Below are 22,294 nucleotides of genomic sequence, written 5' to 3' on the forward strand. Positions count from 1 at the left end.
TGACTTCAGAGCTCCAAATTTAAACAAAAATGAACCATATTTACTAAAATACAGCTTGCAGCTAAATTGAACAAATCATTTGGAGAAATTTTAAGGCTGACATTTAAATTTAATTCTTACATGAATTCTAAAATATAACATTACTTTGATTTGGATCTATTTTTTAAACTTTGCCTTACTATTGTGTTTTTCAGTTCTAGTATTTGACTAATGTGCCTCTAGATTACTCTGCACATCAAATGAAGGCCTCAGCTGCCATCATGAACTCTGCAGACAACACAGATCAGTGGATTATTTGCACTTTCTTACAGAAAGGTTGTTGATACTCATGAGCAAGGCACACATGAGGAACAATGCTAAAAAGGATTGCTGACAGTCTGGCAGTGAAATGACTGATAACACCCAGAGATCACTCTCTGGAGTTCTGATAATTTTACAAATACTAAGGGCATATTTCTTGACTGTTTTCCTCGTAGTTATTGATGACAAGCTTCATCTAAATATTTAAATAGTATTCAACTTAAAATGCCATAAACCTGTCATCTCATATTAGTCTGTCCTTGACAGACTAATCTGCACCCAGAAAGTGTTTGTGTCTGTCTGCCGCTGACTTACCGAATGCAGTTTTTGGTATAAACCACATGCGTTGCAGACATAGCCTCCATTTGCGTTTTTCCTCCACAGCGATGTCTTGGTGGTCAGGCAGTTTGCACAGAAAACCCCACTACCTCTGCGTCGCTGCAAAGAGACAGAATGATGTGCAGCTTTAGCAACTTTATGTGAAACTTTCAAATACGGCAAACAAATATGGGAAGACATTATAAGTTATAACGAGAATGGAAGCGCAAACAGTGCCGACAATTTTTGCCTAATTTGAAATAATTCTCTTTTAATGGGCATGCCACAGATGACTGAACTGGTAGATGAGGTTATGAGACAGGCAGAGAGAACGACCACCTTGGCTTTGTGGCTGAAAAACGATGAGCTCTCACTTGCCAATTTGACATTCATCTTTTCCCCAAAATAAACACACTCTGAAAAGTTAAATGAGCTTATTCAATGGAATATGTTTGTGTCAAAAAAAAGTGAATATGTGCGACTCTTGAGATCCTTCTGGGTTTTCCTTTTTCAAAGTGCTGCTTGCAAGACATGCAAATGAATGACTTAGACTTTCACCTTGCAGCAATAGAAAGTGTTGCTGAGAACTGCAGCAGGCCAATATTTGACTTTTGCTGTACGAGCGTATGCTTCTTCATATACACACCTCTGCAGTTCACGGCGCAGCGGTGCATACAAAAGCAGTGTGTGCAAAGAACGGTGTGAAGTGGTGGTGGTAGGGGGTGAAAAGGCCAATTGTTGTGGCAATGTGCTCCATCACAGTAATGAGCCAATCACAACGTTTCTCCATCTCATTAAGCCTCTGGCCCCACTCACCACCTTTATGACCCTGCGAGGACAGCATACCTCATCTTTCTCCTCTGTGACTCAGTTTCTCAGACTCGCAAACCATTTCCTTCTCTCTTTCAGTTATTAAAATAAAATTTCATCACCATACATCTCTTGTATTTATTTTCTCCTCTCTTCAGTCTTTCAAATCCTGCTCTCAGCCACAGAGAGATCTGCAACTGTTGCTCCAAAATGACACACAATAAAGTATTGTGTTGAAAACTAACTTCCAATGGCAAACGATTACAAGCGGTATTTTTGACACAATATAATGGAAAATATGAATCAGGCTGGTTTCCATGAATATACAAGTAAACCAGGCTGTGGTGTGATACAAGCAGATGCAGGTAACCTTCAAGGCAATAGCAAAGAAAGAGAGAAACAAAATCAAGCATCTTAATCATTGACATCATGCAGAATGATTTTTAAGCAACAGTAGACCCAAAAAGAAGTTTACAGCTTTCCCCAAAAACTGTTCCTGCTCTCAGAACTAGTGCTAACTTTTTGTCATATGGTGTTCATGACACAGCTGGGAGTTATGCATGGCATACAAAAAATCTCAGAACATCCAGATTTACGACTTAAAAACACTGATGAGGGTCTCACTTCAACCAGGCTGTTGGTAATCTCAGAGCAGAGCTACAGATGGAGCCACTTTGAGCACCTCCACTTAACATCTGCTTGGTGCTGCCAGCTAAAAGCGTAAGAGCCCAGTAGACACTGCTCTGTTTGGGTTATTTATTTATTGGAAATTTCTTTACTGCAAGTGTCAAAGCCCAATTATGATTCTTTTGGGATACCACACATGCAAACATGCAGAATTACCCAACTGCTTCAGTCCAAAGTCATGTGCAAAACAAATTTCACCACCTAACATAGGACGTCATCTCTTTTGAAAGTACACAACAATTGGGACCACCCAAATTTGTACACAGTACAAACTGGCAGATGGACAAACAGACATGAAGAAAATAGAAATCTATATTTTTTTCGGCTCTGGTGGTCTTTATTAGATGGTGAATTGACAGGAAGATGGGTTTTGAAAGAGGGGGAAAACATGCAGCAAAGGTCAACGGACCAGGACTTGAAACTGTAACGGCCGCGTCGAGGATTAAGGTCTCAATATATGGGTCTATTCCTGCGTTGCACCTCGCAAATGAAAAGTAATTTAATAAAAAGAAAAAACACTACATTTTAAAATGTCAATTTCTAGGCTTATTGAGGCATTAAAATATTTCTATACATATATTTGATTGCAACAGTTTCAGTCCTCAGTAGAAAAATCATATTTTCTTACCCACAACATAAATGTGGCAGTGATTAGTAACCCCAATTGCAGAGAGCTGATTGACGTAGACACAGCTAATTAAAGGCAAACAACATCAACAAATGTAATGATTTTTCTACACACATAACATTGTCTCAACCTCTTATTTAAATGAATAATAGCCATCACTTAAATTGTATTTGGTTTTGCACACCCAGTTACAAATCTTCCAAGTCTTTTGTGCGCCACACAGGGTGAACATGATGAGGTCGAAAACCCCATGGCTGTGAGAAGATGCTCTCCTAAATACCACATGGTAAAGGTTGGAGTATTTGCGGTAGCTCCTTCCTTGATTCTTTTGGCTCTTTCAGTCTGGATTTCTACAGGAAATTTCTTGATTGCCCAACAACCTAATACATGCAATAAACAGCTGAGCTAATCTAATCAGACTCTCTATGGAACATGTGCTTTATGACGACCTGAGATTAGACAGAAGGACACCTCCATGACCAAATCCTCAGCAGCGCACCGAGCCAGAGCTTGTGTGTTCCTGTGAGAGCATGGGGAGCACACCATACGGTCACCACATGTAAAGAGACAGAGCCAGGTGATTGATTGATGTATGCTTCCTGTGTGTATGTGCACAAGTGTATGTGTGACTATTGCAAGCCAAACAGTGTGTCTGTCATCAGAATTCGGTTTCCCTCCGAGTTTCTAAATCACTCGCATATGGCCCCACAGCTGCCCCTCGTTGCAACACACGTATACCTGAAAATATTTGCTTCCACCAGCTAATGAAGCAATGCTCGATTTGGATTTGAGGCCATGATTCAAGAAGTGTGTTAGGGAAACATTCACTACCCTGAATGTAGGCCAGAAAGATAGCACAATGTGTATAACTGTGAGGGTATGGTTCAAGTGTCAATTACACAGGAAAGGACAGTTTGCACACATATTGGGTTCATGGTCTCCCAACTTCCTTTTCAGTCAGCAGGTGGTGGGCTTGATATTTGTGGAAATGTAAAATGCTCAAATACCTCAACGCACCAACACACGTAATATTATGTCAACATGAAGTCAAATGCTCAGAACCGTACATCCTTGTCTTCATATGAGTCAACAAGGTTTCTGGGCAGGATGCACTGGTACTAACTAGCAAACTGTGTGGGCAGCTGTGTGTGTTTTGCTGATTTATTACTGATACCTGGCCTCTCCCACTCACCTCAGCCTCCCCAAAAAGGACTGACGATAATTACAGTTCAGAGGCTTAATGATGTCTATTTATCTGCGCCCTATAATTGTTTATGTGACACCAACACAACGCCCTCTGACATACACATAAACATAGGGTAAGGTGCACGCACACACATCCAGAAAGATAGATGCACAGTCAAAACCCAGAGGTGTTCAATGGTGAGGAAAAGTACTGGAGTTATTCAAGCCAAAGCAAAGTCCTCAACTGAATCTTGAAAGTGTTTTAATAGAGAGTTACTCCAGACAACTGGAGAAAGGAACAGTGATTTTTGCAGCACTAAATTGTGGAGTTCCAAACATCTCTTTAAACATGATCCTGTTATTATCTGGTGAAAATATAGTTTTTGGGTGTTAAAGTATGCTCCAAAAGATAGAACAGCATTATCAGCTTTATGATGTGACAAATTAGGACAAGTTGGTGCTCAACACCAGGATGGTTGTTTCAGTGGAACTAATGGAAGGGTTGGACATTTTTTTATCATAAAAAAAAAATCTAATGTTGGATGGATGGACAAATGAATGGGGACATACATGGTAGGAATAGACATTCATTTTGCAAAAAGTCCTAACAGTTATTTCTCCTGAGGCGACAACACAGAAAAAAATTTACTTTCTGCACTCCAAAAACAAAAAGTATGATTGGTACAGTTACTGTTATTGTTCAAAATATTCGGTTCACTGCTGGTACATTAACTTTAGGTTTGGAGAGTTATCCGATTTCATCAGGGTAAACAGGAGCTAGATAGACGGATGGATAATGGAGAAATAGATGGATGGGAGGATGGTGTGATAATGGAAGAATGAGCAGGCAAACACATGGATGGACAAATAGTTGGTTGGATGGATGGTTATATACATTGAGGGAAGGATGGATGAATGGTGAACTACTAAATAGATAGATCAGCATTCTAGAGGATGGATGGACGAGTGGATGGATGGATGGAAAATATCAATGGCTATATCAAATTCCCAATTTTCCAGATTTCTACTGGTACCTTTAAAATCACGTGAGGAAGAGAGTAAACACTTTAAATCACAAATTGACATTACAAATCAAATCTGACAAGTTGGCAGCTTTTGTAGGTATTATCACAGTTAGAAAGCAACTGAAATCAGCCACAATTAAGAGTACGAGGAGTGCATATAAAACATTTAGCGGTTTAATAACTCCCAATCAGCTTGGTCAGTTTCTGGTCTAATGCACAAGCAGCTCTTAGCAGAAAGCCTTTGTGTCCCTTATGACGTTTGATTTAATGGACTACATGACCTTACTGGTGTTAGTCAGAGAAAATATGCTCACTGAAAAAGGGTTAGATTTCATCATTTCATTTCCAAACTCTGATTTAACTTTTCTAGAGTTTTTTGGTTCTGCTGGACTTCCTCAACTTTAATGAGCATCTGCCCAAATTATTTTTTAAATTCTCACTACGTTTTGGGGCCGTTTGATGTATGATGGCTATCCTCTTAAAATACTGCAATAAATTATGGAAATACTGTCATAAATAACTTAATTTGGAATGTTTATTCAGCACCAAACATATGGTGCAACCGCGCGCAGTGACTAAACACTTCAGCTGCGGCTCTGAGTCCACTTTAAGTTTCTCCTGAAGCCAAAAATTTACAGATGCTGAACCAAGTGTTTATACCGCTCGCTTTTTTTGGATTGTCACGCTGGAGCTGGCTGAAACAGATAAGCATCCGAGGGTGTAGGTCCTGTAGTAGAGTTGAGCTGTTCTAATGCATTTCACCATCTGCAAGGAATGTGTGGCAACATCTTTAAGGCAGTGCCAGTGCAGCTTCACTTGAAATAATTCATTAAAGAACAGCTATACATGAGCTGCTTTACCTCTTAAGGGTTTATATCCTTATAACTTTATGAACACTTTTAAAAGTATGTCAAGGTAGGAGTACACATAAAAAAAAAGAATTAATCCTTAAAGTTATGTGGCATAACATCGAGAGACAGAAGGACAGAAAATGGTACTGGAGTCTAAATAAATTTCTGGACAAAATTTCCAAAATGAAATTACATTTAATTCGCTTACAGAGCAAGTCATCCCTGCTTTTAACATACAGAAACACACACAGACACACTTACACTGACACTCGCATTAAGTCAGCGATTATTTAATCAACCTAGAAGAGTAGCTTGAGGAATTAACTGAATTCCATACTGCCAGGACCAATATCCTATACAATGGATCACACACGCGCACTCATCCCATCTTACATTCAGGTGGAAATGAGAACAAGAAATAGAGCTGCGCAGAAGGATACAGGGATCATTTCAGATAAAGATTCACCAAATTAATCCTGCCTGTAACCTACACACACACACACCGAAAACCGACTGCAGTTATGTAACAAGGACTCAGTCTGTCCACTTTCTGTCCCGTGTGTCAATCTACGTCTGCTTGCATGTCATGCACACAGCTGCAGGAATCCACCCCGGAAATTCTGATATGCTCATTTAAATGTCTTCTCTTAATACTGTAATTGGGTTAAAGTTGAATGAATTCAAAAAGAAATGACTCCAAATTAATTTGCTTGTCATTTTATTTAACAAGGAAAATAATAATGATAAAAAAGTAGATAAACTGTTCAAGTTTCTCTTCAACGGTATGCTCTTTGAGGTGTTGATCATTTTAATTCTGCTGTAAAGGTTGTGATATTTTATTCACCGATGTGTCTTTCACTGAAGCAGCAATCAGGTGTAATCCAGATGTCAAATGGAGCAATCAGGTGCAACTTATTGCTCAGATTGTGTAAATATGACTCTGAAATGTGACTTTCCTGCTGCTCACTTCAAACAGTGCTGCAGTGATAATGAGAAGCATCAAACATTACTTAAAGAGGGAATATCATATTTTGGGAAGAAAAAATAATGCAAAACAAACAGATTTATTACTCTGAGCAGAGCAACCACTGCATTTAAATCTAAATTCAACTACTACCTCCTTTTAATTTGCTTTTCCAATGACAGGACACGATTTCAAGCCAATACAGTCATACTGAACAAGTTAGTTAACAAGGACCCCATATTCCTGATTATTCCACATTAGGTCCAGTTTTTAAAGCATGTGGTCAAAGAACTTAGACCATAAAATGAATCACAAGACAATAAACAAGCTGAGTTATATTTATGATCCATTTAAAATAATAGGAGGAAAGGACCACCCTTGTCATGAATAAACTTTTTTTTTTTTTTTTAAACAATCTAGATTGCATAGTTACCATAGAGTTTTTTAAGGTCATCCTCAGTGATCATTACCAGCTGCAAGAAATGTGGAAAAGTAACAAGAGAAAGAGTTACAGCCTTGATAATTAGCTACTAATAATACCCGCTCTGGTCCTCAACATCATGGTGCCAAACAGAAGTGATGAACACTCATCGTTGTCTTTTGAAAATGAGAATTGTAAGATTTTCTTTCCAGATGGGTGCTTAAACTCTGCATTTGCTGCGTAGTTTAGCAAATTATTTCGTTTTCTAATTAAAGCAAAACCAGTATAGTAATAAAAAGAATGGCTTTTGGAATACAGGTAATAGATTTGGTAAATGGACTGAATTCCAGCCACTCAAACGCTTTACACTAAAGACACATTCACCGAGCCTCACGCCTAAATACTCACACATTCATACTTCATACCTAGATTGATAGGCTAGAAATTAATCCACAACATTAGGATTTGCATGATGACTATTCCACCCCCTCGGCCACAGTAATAATAAATCTAAAACTGTGGCCACACTGTTTCTTTTTTCACTGCCTTATTTAAAAACACATCTAGATCCAAACAGGAAGAAATGAAGTGCATTTTGTCAAACGTCAATCCCTTTCACGTTAATGAGGCACATGGCATTTATTTTGAGTCTTTGTGTTTTATGTTGCACATGTAAAATGACTAAGTGTGTAAAATTGCTGTGCCAGGATGGAGTATGAATAAGTTTTTTTTCCGTTAATTCAACTCTCATATATATTTTTTAATTCTCATAATTAACGATTGTCAAACCATCTCAGGTTGAAAAGTTAATGGTCTGTACAAAGTCTAAGAGTTCCCCCTAGTGGTCTGGTGCTATTTTTAAACATATTTGTATTTTGTGTCTACACTGATAAACTAGTGTTGCCTCTATTCTTTTCTATACTTTTGAGAAATCCTTCAATCTCCCATGGCAACCATTCAGTTGTCCAAAATGCCTGGTGGGACCTAGCGCCACCTTCAAGGCGCAGCTCCTCCTCTGAGCAGCAGTGTCCAAGCTACCGAGCTTCCACCTCCCTCGCAGCTTCCCCTTTCAGCTCCATCAGACTCACCAGTAAACATCTGGTGTTTACTGGTGTTTTTCACCAGTAAACACCTGTGAAACACATATACTGAGCTCCTTATATGAGCCACTGCTCAGTGCAACGCTGCTTAAAAACGTTGCTAAAAGGTTAATAGAGAAGCAATGTTGTGATGCATTTCTGAAGGCGGAGATTCAGAAAGAGCAGAAATTTATTAAAAAGACAGAGGCCCAATTTAAATAAGTGTTAAATAAGGAAGTAACATTTCTTTTAAGTCATATTTGACATGTATAGTATTTTTATAACAACAGACCATAATATAGTTACTTGATCAGACTATAAAATGGCACCATGTGCCTGGAAAACATAATGGTGCCCTTTTAAGGAATGCTATCTCTGTATTAGAGAAAATGGCTTTACATTGTCAGTGATCAGTGTATGTAAGAAACAGGTGCAATCTGAACTGAAGCCTGGTACAAAATGTCCCATGGCAAATGGATTCTTTTCACACCCAAAAAAAATCCAGGTGGAAAAAGACCAAAGCTGAGTAAGAGAGACAGGAAAAAACTAGAATCAGTTGATCCCAAATTTGAATAATAAACAACAGGAATAATGAGCAAATGATGATATTGAGTTAACAAATACAAATGTCAAGTGAAACTAGTGTGATGCAGCACAGGACTTTCACACAGAGGGTTGTTCTATGAACATGTGTAAATGTCTAAAGTATATATTTTTAAAACACCAGAAAAGGATGATACCACCACACACACACACACACACATCTAAAGTTTACACAAAAGGAGAGTAAGGTCAGTGCCCCTCACTTTCTCTCACTCACACAGTAATGTGGGCCACAGTGTGTGGCCTGCTTCCTTCTTTTCTTTGTGATTTCTCCTTTCCGGAGCCTCCCTCCCCCCCAATTGCTGCCTTTCCTTTCCATCCTTCCTGTGCTTGGTTAATACAGTAGAAGCTACCTTTTGTGGCACAGTGAGGTCCTCTCTGTTTCTGTGACCTCAGCCAAGAGCCTTAAACAGACCGGGCCACACATACACAAGCGCACACACGCATACAAAGAAGGAAAATCCTATTTTCAGTCAACTAATTTTGATAAACGATTGCAGATGCATCGACGTCACGGTGAGGCGGTGTGGGCTTAAGCCTGATAACTGGGTGAACAATGGGAAAAGGCCAGGAGAGAGGTGAAGAATCAACAGAGAATAAAAGGAATTGGTTCCACATAGATCTCATTTTGATAAACTGCATCCATGCATGCATGCTACGAGTCCAGAGAGCTGAGCGCCACAGCTGTGGTGTATGTTCTGCACTGGTGTGCTTGTAGGCATCTCTTCTGTGCATTTGGATTTAACCAACTGATATCAACTTATGTGTGCTTCTGTTTATCAAAAGATTAATTTTATGCGCTTTAAAGCTACCTTTCTGATAAGATAGGATGGGTTATACTGTGCATTTTTTCCTCATTGTAACCAAACAGAAGTCATACTTGGAGTAGGGGGAACTTTTTTCATTCTAATTCTACTCTTTTTTATTTTAGTAGTTACAACCTGTGTTTACCAGTTTTACTGGACAAAATGCATTTAATTTCTTCTCCCATCTCAAAAAATACATTTCCTTCCTATTGGATTCTGAAGAGCAGTAACCTACTTCATGCTGACCAGTAAAAGCACCATGTCAGTGTTTGTATCTTTAAGCGTTTGCCTTTGAAATGGATGCCTGATTGTCAGCACGAGCACAAGCGTTTGTGTGTTAGTGACTAAGAGAGGAAGCGAAGAATCATGTGCGTTGCCATGGGAAGGCCCTGTAGGTTCAAATTAACCAACTTAGCTGCAGCATACACATAGACACACACATAATAAACACTACCACACACATACAAGAGCACATAATTCAGTGTGGAAACCAGGACAGTGAAACCTTAAATCACCCCTCTGACAAGGAGTGGAGAAGAGGAAAAAGGATACAGAGTGAAAGAGAAGTTATCATAATGTGCATCCTTAATACCTGCTGTTTATCCAGAGGCATTAAGTGCATTATCAGGTGTATTAGACTCTATTTTGTTGTTTATCTGAGAATGAGGCAGTGGGTTGATTCCCACACAATTCACAGAGATGCACATGACACATTCAGATAATCCATGGACAGCAAAGCTGCATATAACCAACTGAAATTAAACATACTGTCACTAGATACAGTCACTCACATCAGAATTCATATGAAACTGATTTGTATTTACACCTCTCTCCACTTTTATGGGTATTTTAAGTAAAGTTCTGGCCCATTTCTCTCATTGGTCTTTCAGGAGAAAAGACAAAAAAAACTAAAGGAAAATATGTGTTTATCTACATAAGTTAGGAAATCCCAGTAAGAAAATAGATGCTCACCTAAACCTTCCTATATGTGCAGCCAGAGAAAAAAAATTAAAGGTTTAAAAACAACAGTACAGCAAGACAGACATAAAAGAAAACTAAAGGGAGGCATCCATGTTGTTTTCTAATTTGCTTAGCCCTATTTAAGTTTTTCACTCTAGACGAGTGGACCCCTGCGGCCTTGCAATCATAAGCAGGTATAGATGATGAATTGATAGAATAAAAAGTGTATAAACTGTTAAACAGATTGGCGGTTTGTCTGTGTAGCAGCCAGAAGTTTTTAGGTAAAAATGTATAGAGCAAGTTTAGGGTAGTCTGTAATAAAAAATTTTTTTTAAAGTAGTCAAAGACAACAAGGCTGAAAGGTTTATGTCTTCATTCATCTAGAACAATTCCTGTGTCTGTCTGGCTCAGTTCAGTGGCAAATTGCATATTTTTCTGCTGTAGATAACCGTGTGTGTGTGTCTGAGTGCAGGGGTCAGAGGTCATAGCAGTGAGAAATGAGCAACACTTAATGGGCACAAGGTTCAAGGTGAACACTGAGCGGAGAGAAGCACAGTGAAACACACAGAGTGGGATTCACTGCCAGTTTGGTCAGAACTGGTGCTGAATTCAGTAACAGGTCTTGCAGCTTGAGTCCAGGTGAACAACTGAACTGAATGCAGAACAAAATGTTGGACACAGCAAGAATCATCTGACCCAGCAGGAAATGTGTGTACAAGTGATAATGCAACAAATATGTTTAGTATTTGTAGAAAAAAAACAGGCCAATACATGTTCAGAAATATCTGTGTAATTGCCTTCTTAACAGAGGGCGCAGTCCCTCTCCGTCTGCGTATTTATCACAGCTGACGTGCTCTAGGTTAGATCAGTAGGTGCCCCTGGGAGTATACGAATCCACAAGACATTCTCCTGTGATGTTTAACGAGGGAAAACACTCATCATTTGCTAAGACACAAGATAATAAAAGAAAATTAGGATCACACTTACTTGGGTCCTCAAATAAATGTTTTTTTCCTCCCTCAAAACATTTTTCAAGTTACAAAACAAGATAATGATACCACACAAGTTAAAGTGATATGAGGATTGGAAAGTCCATAAAGTGGTTTTTAAATTGGTGTTTTACGTTTCTCTCTTACAACGCACGGTGTTTCAATGCCCTCCGCTGGACTTTCAATCCAAAACAGGTTTTCACAAAACAGATGATGATATTTACTCGCAGCATTATAGCTGTTAGATTGCAGGAACCATGGCTGCTTGAAGCTAAAATGAAATAATTTTTCACCCTGTCTGTTCAGACATCGTCAACATCTGTCTGTTCTCTGACAGCTGGATCTTAATCTAGCAATCGAGTTTTTAATCCATATTTAGACACTTGCTGAATGAAATAGTTGCTAGGAGGACAAGTGCCAATAATAAAGTGTGTCTGAAATTACTAAAATACTGTGACCTTTAAGCATCATTAGTGTGGAACTGACAGCACTGGAGCTTTTCCTTGAGCAACCATGAACATGAGGCAACTCTCAGCAACCCTCCGGTATATTTCATGGTGCTGCTAACTGTACTCTGACATTGTCCCTCAGCATATCAATAATGAAAAAGTGTGTTTGTTGAAACCTTTATATGATGCATTACATTTGAGACGGCAAAGTGAGCTTGCAATGCTCCGGACAAGACTGCATTAGTATTTATAGGGGAGAGACAAGGAGCTGGCACAGCCGCACTTGTTGCTGTGAGGAAAACAACGGCTTATAAAATGTTCACCATCTGTGAGTCTATAAACATAAACACACACAGAAAAAGTAGCTATGTGCCATAAAAGTAGTAGTTCTGCATAATTTTACTAAATAAAAGCTGGTTATAGCTTTTATTTAGCACACAGAACAGGTGTACTGTTCGGTTCTAACAGACAGGAAGTGCAACCAACCGAGGAAATCCAATGTATGACAAAAAAAAATGGACAACGCAATCTAAAAAGCTAGCAAACTCGAGTTGGTGCCATTTGTTTGTTTGTTTTTTAACTTTGGACTGCTGAATTTGTTACTTACTGGGAGAAAATGGAAAACAATTTGGAAAAAACAACAAGCTATATGTGTTGTGTTTGTATTTGTTTCAAATCACATTCTATTTAACGTTAGTCATGTGGATTTTACTGCCACCTATTGGCTCGCAAAAGGGTCCTTATGTGTATTTTTTTTAACCAGATTACAAAAATGATATCCAAGATAGTGTATGTTTACATAATATTGTTAACAGCATTTTATGGAAGGCTTTTAAACTCTTGTACGTAAGAGACAAACATCTTTTACACAAAAAACAAGGAGGAATCCATGAAAAGCTATTCTACCCACTCAGTTGATTTCTTTTAAGACACAGCCATGCAAATCCCTTTCTCTAAACTGCACTTTTTTCAAGGATTGTGTAGCTTTTCTACAGTAGCAAAGCCTAGAAAGGTTATGTACATTGCAATGAGGTTGAAAAAATAATCAGTCGAAATTTTACTCCAGATCTGAGTCCAACTTAGGGGTTCATTTTGCTCCAGGACCAGACGGGTTCTATTTTAGGGCAGTGGTTCTGTACTGATTTAGCATTCTTACTTTTTACACTGACAATCACAATTTTTGGAAACGAAAACACTTCCAAAAGTCAGAAATCTTTTAAGACAGACTTAATTCTTCTAGGCTAAAACATGGCATAAATATGTCAAGCTCCTGACTATTGCAACATTTATCAACACTAAAACTAAAAATATGAATCTATGTTTTAGTTTTAATAATAGGTTAATCATAAGAATTTTTGTGTTTCTATTTAAAGCCAAGGTTTCTGTAAAAACCTTTGCACTGAAAACATTTTTCAGGTTGAGTGAAAATGTTTACTGACTGTTCAACATTGGGGGTCCCAAAGGTCTGAAAAATGGGTCTTCTGGGCACAGTGAATGCCTGCAGCAAATTTCACAGTAATCTTTTCCACGGCTAAGGCTAAAATAACTCAGCCCAGGTGATTTCACTGTGAACTGCAGATGTAAAGTGCAACTGGTTTGTAGTGTATATCCATTGTGTTAGCTTGAGCTTCATGCAAACTATAATTTAAGAAATTGTGTGGCGCCTTGTGTGTGTTTGTTCTATGTTACCACTGAGGCATTGTCACTGCTAAGTGGTGCCACTAGCCTGTGGCCCATTTGACATTTTCACCTAGACAGGCCCATAGGGTGGAGTTAGAGACTAAAACATCAATATCTGAATTACTTCAACCCTTTTCTCCAGCTTTGTCTGCCTTCATTCCTTTTTCTGCTTTTCCAAGTTATTTTGCTGCACAGGGGCCACTCACAAACACCACTGAAAATAAAGAGATGTGCTCACACACACACACACACCCTCTTTAAGGGGCGTTGATGGCCATGCTCCAGCTGTCAAGAAGAACGGAACAGATCAGCTATCCTCCAAGCAAGCATGTGTGCGTGCGTGTGTGTAATCAATGTCTCATCTCTGTTCCATTTGCTCCAGACAGCATCACGTATGATAACCCTGGCGTTATCAGAGAGACAAGAGAGAGAAATGGCTGCTTAGGGAATATCACCTGACACCCTATTTGTTGAGCGATTTTCATACTGTGATTCATGCGGCCTTCCATCTGCTGAGAGAACAGCGTCAATGCAAGGAGAAAAGCTAGCTGGCAAAAAAAATAAAACAGACGTCACTTTTTTGAGGCCTAATTGGACTTTAAACCAAGGGCTGAGACATCTTCCAAATAATGAGATTTATCAGCAAGTTTTAAATTCAGCTTTGAATCAAACCAGGCCCTGACACCTTCACAGGTGGCCTGTTAAAGCTACATCAAGGGATCAACTAGAATTTTTAAAAGAGCATGACTTAACTCTGTTTCACCGTTCAATACTATACAACACTACACTCTGCCTCACAGATCTTTGTGATGTGCTTTGCAGCTCCAATGAGTCTTTCTTCTCATCTCTTATAACTTTAAATGCCTTTAACTGGTGATTTTATGGGTTAATAAAGCTTAATGTGGTATATGAAAAAAGTCTGCATAGGAAGACAAAGGGCATAGAGTGTATAAAGAAATACTAATCAGGAAATGCATAATTAAATATGCAAAGACACAAATATATATGTTGGGTTTAAAGTTTTTACATGCATGTCTGCAAACTAAAATGATCAAACCCAGCAGGATTCTACCCAGCAATATATATGGCGAATAATTGTAGTAGAAGTGTATAGAGTTATGCTGTTACGTTTTTTATCGTTAAAGCTTCTTCACAGTGGACCAACTAACTCCATAGAGTTGAAAAGCTGGTAATTCTATCCAATATGGTATGTAGCTGAATCCAGGTGTATTGATACATCAAACACAAAGTTTGAGAGTAAAAACAGTTGCAACTTGGTTTTGTTTTGATAGATTTCACATATGTACAAAGGTTTTTCAGTAAGCACAATTTTATGTAACTTGATGGTATAATAATTAGTGCAATCAATTGAAAAAAACAAAAATTAATCACACTCTGGTGCTGCGATTAATCACTATGCCTATGATCTTGAAATATAAAAATGCACACAGTTGTGCAAGCCCCTCCTGCCTCACTCCACCCATTTAAAATACAAAATTATCAGACTTTCTCTTTTTGTAACAGAAAGCAGGTGATGTACCCTCACCCCCCCCCCGAGTCCATAACACACTGCTGTGAAACAGTTAATAGGCGGAAGAGATTAATCTGCATTATGTAATAGTAATGTATTTAAAATTTTAATCACATGCGTTATTGTTGATAGCGCTACTTACAATATGAAAAGTTTAAGCACACAGAACAATTTTGCATTGATAATGAAGCAAATAATTTTGTACTCCCCCTCCTGAACAATGGGTGTAACTACAGATAAAATAAAACGTGGCACACAGCAGGAATAGCAGCAAGAGATTCAGACAGGATTACAGTTTTTTTAGTCTATATTATATATATTTTTTTTATTATAACACCATTGTTTTATTAGTGTTACATGAATAAAGACTTTAACTTTGGGCTATGCAGTCAAAGTGTGGTATTTTAATTAGTGTTTCTTGTTATGTTGCTTGATCTGTACAGTGTCTTGGATTGCTGTGAAAGCTACTTCTAAATCAAATGTATAATTAATACTATTGTTATGATGAAAATCTGCAAATTAATATTAGTATGTTGCCACTGACAGTTTTTAAGAAATTCTAGTAAGAAAGCCTGCTTATTTGTAGAATATATCTATTTCTTTTCGTGCTATCCATTCATGGGCAAAATGTTGAATTACTTACTTTTTATGTTCAAAAAATAATTTCATTCTCTATTTTTCAAAGTTCACACTGGCACAAAGCAAAATTGCCTCTATTTGGTCAGAATGAATGAAAACAGGGAGAGGAATGGCTGAAAAACAAGTCAAGGACCGTACGTTTTCTATGAGATGCCTTGCTGCTCATGAAGAAAAGGAACAACATGAATTGTGTTTAAAACTCTGCAAAGCACAAATGAAATTTCTTGTAACAGAAGCAATTTTTAAAAAGAACATATTTGTAAAAGTTTTTTATTGAAATTCATGGAGAGAGTGTTAGAAAACTGGGTCACTCAAGGACAAGGAATCTCAGTTTATTTCTGTAACTGTGCTCATGTGCCACTCCTGCAAAAATCAAGCGGAAGAGAACAGAGATATGAAGAAAGCAGGAACAGGGAGTAAATGGGGAGAGAAACCCTTGGAAAAGGAGAGCGCAAATTACTACTGGTGGTACCAACATCTTGATACCATAAATCCCTTTCCCCCCATTCACACACATGCTTTTCTCCTCACACTGCTACATGCACTCTCATAATGAGACACCCCATCTTGTAGGCTCACTAAAGACACCTACAGCTGGCAAACACCCAGATCTTCAAAGTGATAGTTAGCATCTAGTCATTACCGAGAAGAAGAAAGAAAACAGAGGACAGAAGGAAGAGAGACGGGGGCAATAAAATAATACAGAAAAGGGGTAGAGTCACAGTGGATGGTTTCCTTTTCCAATCATCATCCCATTTGATCTGAAGCTGCATCTACTCTCAGATCTTGTGCAGAAAATAAACTAAAACGGCAAGGAACTCAAAGGTTGAAGTGGAGTAAACAAAGTTGATGGGGATGACTGCTACTGATCTTATCCAACATTAGATGTGACACAAGGACATCTTTGAAGGCTGTGACTTACTTTTCCTTGTGCGAAAATTAGGAGCAGTTGGTCGATCTCCACGTGTCCATTGTTAGAAAACAGAACAGACCGGAGGCGGCATCAAAGAATACAACATGATACAAAAATGCTTTAGTGCTTTTTATATAGCAGCAAAGAATTTTGAATACTTCTACTTCTAGTGAGTTATAATAATACTACTGAGCATATTAAATAAATAACATTTAACTCGTTGACATCTTCACCAACCTTTAACGATACAAGAAAAATCAAAGAATTTGAGCTGATGTGCATAAAATGCACCCTGAGGCACTGTTTCCTGGTAAAACTATATTCTTCCTGTGGGTGTTGTGCGTCAGGTGACTGACAGTAAGCTGAGTTGCAAAAGGGAAGGAACAGAACCAGAAGAAAACCACATTAAGGCTCTGCATTCAAGATAGCGAGTCATTAAAACCACTTGTTTCACATTGAAAACGAATGCTGCACGCTTTTCTAAAAGATAGTTGTGACTTTAACTGTGCTGACTGTGGGAAGACATATGTGACTAAAAACAAAACACCTGGTATTAATTTGACAAGAATTTTAATATGGTAAAACTATCCTGTAATCATATATTTTGGTTCATATTTCCAGAAAATCAGAGCACACAATAAAGCCCAAACTTTTTCGCATGCCTGCCAAATTTAAATTTAAAGTGACATCATATGTGTTCAACATGTTTCTTTTGACTGGAAGTGTTATAAATGTCCTGAAGTGACCCAGCCAAAGTCATTTACTAAATCTGACACAGAATCTGTGAAGGAAGCTTAAGATTAGGGTGATTGCAAGGAGACCGTAGAACCTAAATAAATATATGATAAATAATCAAAATATCAGTGGAAACAAACAAAAAGATTGTCTGCACTTACAAGAACTTTTCTGTTGCTGTAATAGTTATATAATAGATTTTTAAATGTTTATTGAAAACCATAAAAATATACATTTTTAAATAAATATTTTATTTTTAAGATATTTTACATTGATTTGTTGTATCTGTTGAGAATACAACAAATCTTGTAACCAGTTATCTTGTAACCAGGTTGCTATGTATTGCAAATTTTTTGCTCAGGTCCCTCTTGAAAATGAGATCTAGATCTCAACGGGGTTTACCTGATTAAATAAAGGAATAAAAAAAAAAAAAATGTTAGACTCATTTTCTATCCAAAGCAAAAATCTTAGTTGAATAAAACATGTAAATCTAAATCTTCCAGGCATATGAATATTTTTGGCCTTAACTGTATTCTTATCCTGATCTCTTTTTGAGTCAGCCGACTCCAATAAACAGGACAGGTTATGATACCTGATTAAACCAAATTTATTATGAACAGCCTCCTACAAGTAGGTCTTATTTAGTGGAATCACATAACCACATTTCCTTACAGAAAACGCTGAGTACATTGTGGAAAATTGCTTTAAGATACACTGTGCAATTATCGGTTACATTAGACAAAATCTTTTCTCACAAAAAGAAATTCATCCATTGGGTCCCGAAGCTTGAATTTAAGTCTGAGGTCATTCAGTGCGACACACAGCGACTGATGATTTAGCACTCTCCCAACCAAAAAAGACCTATGACAAACAAGAAGCATTAGAAGATAACCAAGAATGTGCGCAATGTTCAGCCAACATTTTTTTTTGTCCTCTTTTGCTTCACCTTCAGCATTTCCCCAACTGTCTCCATTCCCTTTCTCTAGTAATACGGCCCTTGAGATGTGTAACTTACTGTCCATTTACTTTTGGAAGGATATTTTTGGTCTGATGTGATTCTGCTGCAATAACAAGTTGTGCCGTCTGGCGACTTCAAAATATGCAGTTTCACAAGAATTAATAGTACGAGTTTACAATGTCAAGCTCGCAGTGTTCTATATGATTTTTTTTAAATCCAGCTGTCTGCCAGGCTTTAAATCAAAGGTCGTCTAAGCAGGTACAAAATGTCCCCACTGAGGAAGGAGCTGATAGTTGATAGATGGTCCGTTTTAAACATCCCGTGACTAGCCGCTCTTATACCTGTGCAAAACTGGAGAATGGCAACAGACTGGCATGTTTCCCGTGCTTTCTGCGTTTACCTTAGTTCTTTTGTTTAGGTTGGTTTACTCGGCCTTCAACTTTTGGTACCCAGCATTTTGGTCCGCCCTCTACTTTACTCACAGCATGTTGTTGCATTTAGTACGGCTGCAACGTGTTCACAATAAAATCTGCAATAAAAAATGGCAGGTTTACTATCATTTAAAAGGATAAAGGACTTTTTGGACGTAAAACGGTGGCAGGAAGCGGAATGTTAGTGTCACCGGGATATCCCCCAGTAATGAGAGTGGATCAAAGTGAGACTTTCTACAGAAATCTGAACGTAACAATAGATATTTGAAACCAGGGTTTACAATTAGAAGAAAAACTTTCTCAAGTAAAGGCCTCTCACTTCCAGAGCTCAATTTATACAGTGCTTTGCATGCTATTTATTTTTAGTCACACAAAATCAAGCTTTTTCATCAACACAGCCACAAAGCAGAGGCTGATGGAAGAGGCCCACTCATTCCAAATCCCCGACCAGTACCTAAGAGACACCGATACAGATGGACAACAGCCAGGAGCTGGACACCCTGGACACAGATGGATCATGGTTGGACTGAGTTACACTGCAGAAACCTGACTTGTATTTGTAAAGAAAGTTTGTACATTTGTCTCAAGTGTGTGCTTGTATTTTAGAAGCGTGTCTATGTGTTGTCTCCTCAACAGCTCAAAAGTAAAGTGTTGAGATGAAGACAGGAAGCAACACACATACTACACACTCCCATGAATCAATTTCCAAACACACACACACACACAGGGAGCAACAATGTTATGACAATAACTCTGTGTTTTACAGCCCACTGTAGCTGCACATCTGGATAACATCAGGCACAGATACACACACACGTCGAGGAAGAGACATGGCCAAGAAGACAGGGTGCGCGCACACACTGTGAAAAAAAAGACAAAAATCTTGATGCAGTTCCCTCTTGTTCCTCCACCCTGCTCTATCCTCTTCTCCATCTATTTCTCCCTTGTTTTCTCCCTTTCCTTCTTTCCTTCTGTTCTTGTTGTCTCTCCTCTAATCCGATACGACAGAGACACAGAACACAAATCTCCCTGCTGGCAGAGGAAGGACGGCAAGTTTCAAGCTGAAGAGAGGGAAGAAAAAGGGGGTAGAGAGAGAAAAAAGATTGACTGTTGAACACTAGTTGAAGTGATTTATGAGGTTGGAGTCTGTGTTCGAACATATGTAGACACTCCTTGTCTTCCATTCGATCTTTCCAGCAGATAGACACAGAATAATCTCTTTGGCGAAGATTATTGTAAACCAGGATAAATAGATAAATATTTAGTGTTGTGTAGTCACAAACATCCAACCTATTATTACTGCAGAAGAGCCCCCCAAAAAAGGCAAATTAGTGAGTATTTTCATTCCTTTTAAGTTATCGGGTTTGCGTTATGTTAAAAAACTCTTAAGTTATTTTACAAAATATTTTCTGGGAAAGAAAAGGCTCTAAAAGTAGAAAATTGACATCATTACTGTCAGACAAGAAAATCATATCTTGAAAATTTTACATTTACATGTTTCTACATGCAAATTTAGAACACCTTTATTTGTTCAAATAAAGGTGATTTATTTTACCAATATAAAACACCTTGATTTTGGTCAAATATAGGTGTTGAGGGTTCTCTTTTTTATTTTTCTTACTGTAAATTTAACTATGAAAAAAGAGACAGATGTTTAAGGTGATCAACACATTTTTACAAAAACACAAAACTAAATGGAAAATGTAGACATGAGGTTTTTGACAAACTCTTTTCATTGAAGACACCAATCTGCGTAATACAATGCACTCTTCCGTGTGGAAACTGTAACTGAATGAAGATTCAATGGTCCACTTAGTAATCAAAGGAAACACTACACAAGTGGGTTTTCAGCTTTGGTTTAAAGGAATTCAGTGTTTTGTCAGCTTTATAATTCTCTGGAAGTTTGTTCCATATTAGTGACGCATAAATACTGAAACCAAACCCCAAACCAAGTTTGGTTCAGGGGATGAAGAGTAAACTAGTACCAGAAGAGGTCTGGGAGGTTGATATAATTGCAGCAGTATGGCAATACTACAGTGTATTTTGGTGCTAAGCCATTCAGTGATTTATAAACTAACAAGTTTATGAGCCAGTGTAAGGACTTTAGAACTGGAGTGATGTGCTCTATCTTCCTAATTTTAGTGAGAACACGAGCAGCAGCAGCTGTATTTATCTTTTAGGGAGACATTGATTACTAGTGCAGTAATCAATGTGACTAAAGATTAACACATCCTGCTGAGAGGAGCTATTATTGGATTCTGACATAATGATTTTGTGCAATGACAGGATTTAATTTCATTTAATTGGCAATGTTGTCATAAAAACTAACAGAATAATTTGATATTGTACAGAAAAAATAATACATGGATGGTGAATTCATGAATATTGAAAATCCTTTGGAGGTTTGATATGAAACTTTTTTTTTCTTTGATGTTTATTGATCCACGTGTATAAGGGGAATACAATTATGAAGAAAATATTTCAAAGATTATGTGTTTGTTTCTTAATCTTTGACAGTTCGGCTATTGCGTTATCAATCACAGAGTACTATATTTAAAAGACATAAGACAATTATTTCAATGCATGCTCTTAAGCTTACATAAGTAGTCAGTACAAAAGGATGGACATTTACTTAGAGTATTATTGAAAATATTTTAAAATCAAAGCTGTAATTAATGACCTTTTCACAAGAGCACAGAGTAAAACGTGAATATTGACAGAAAAGAAGCAGAGTAGAAACCATGCATTTGAACAAATAAAAGGAAGATAAGTACAAAGAGATGAGGGATGAGGGGCGTTCATCCTACAGAAACAAATAAGGATCATAGAAAAACCACATTTCAGATAAGTTGCTGGGAATTATATGCAGTTAAAAATTAATCGATTCTGTAATCTGACTTCTTTTTTCCTCTCCCTCTCAGTGACCGTCCCGGGTTCCCTTAGTAATCACTCCATCCTGATTGCTCTGATCCCTCCATTCTACTTGTCATTAAACACAAGGCACACACCCGCACGCAAACACACATTACCACACATAGTCACACATACAAGCCAAGAGATAGAAAACAAATGCCATTTAATCAAGTTGTATAAATAAATAAAAAGTTTGTATTTCCCATAAGTCCATCTGGTCCCCTGCTTCTCATCACACACAGACACACACGTTCCAAGCTTTCATCTGCTGGTCAATAAAGCTCACACACACACTCTAAATGAAAGGCACGGATGACCACACACATTGGCCGGTGAATCTAAATGTAGATGAGTTCAGTCTGCTAGAACGACTGGCGGCAAGAAGAAACCTTTATCAAGCAAATCTATTTGTTTTCTGT

At 37.9% G+C, this 22,294-nt stretch overlaps 1 protein-coding gene across 4 annotated transcripts in view; it reads right to left on the reverse strand.

The window, feature by feature from the left end:
- trps1 (trichorhinophalangeal syndrome I) overlaps nt 1-22,294 on the reverse strand; it is a 132,511-nt gene that overhangs the window by 13,339 nt on the left and 96,878 nt on the right. For all 4 annotated transcript variants that reach the window (XM_028036132.1, XM_028036135.1, XM_028036134.1 and 1 more), the window contains one exon: nt 616-738. In XM_028036132.1, coding sequence (XP_027891933.1) covers nt 616-738 — 123 coding nt within the window. The remainder of the gene's footprint in view (nt 1-615; nt 739-22,294) is intronic.

This window comes from Xiphophorus couchianus, chromosome 13 (genome assembly GCF_001444195.1).
Source record: "Xiphophorus couchianus chromosome 13, X_couchianus-1.0, whole genome shotgun sequence".
Taxonomy (NCBI): Eukaryota; Metazoa; Chordata; class Actinopteri; order Cyprinodontiformes; family Poeciliidae; genus Xiphophorus; species Xiphophorus couchianus.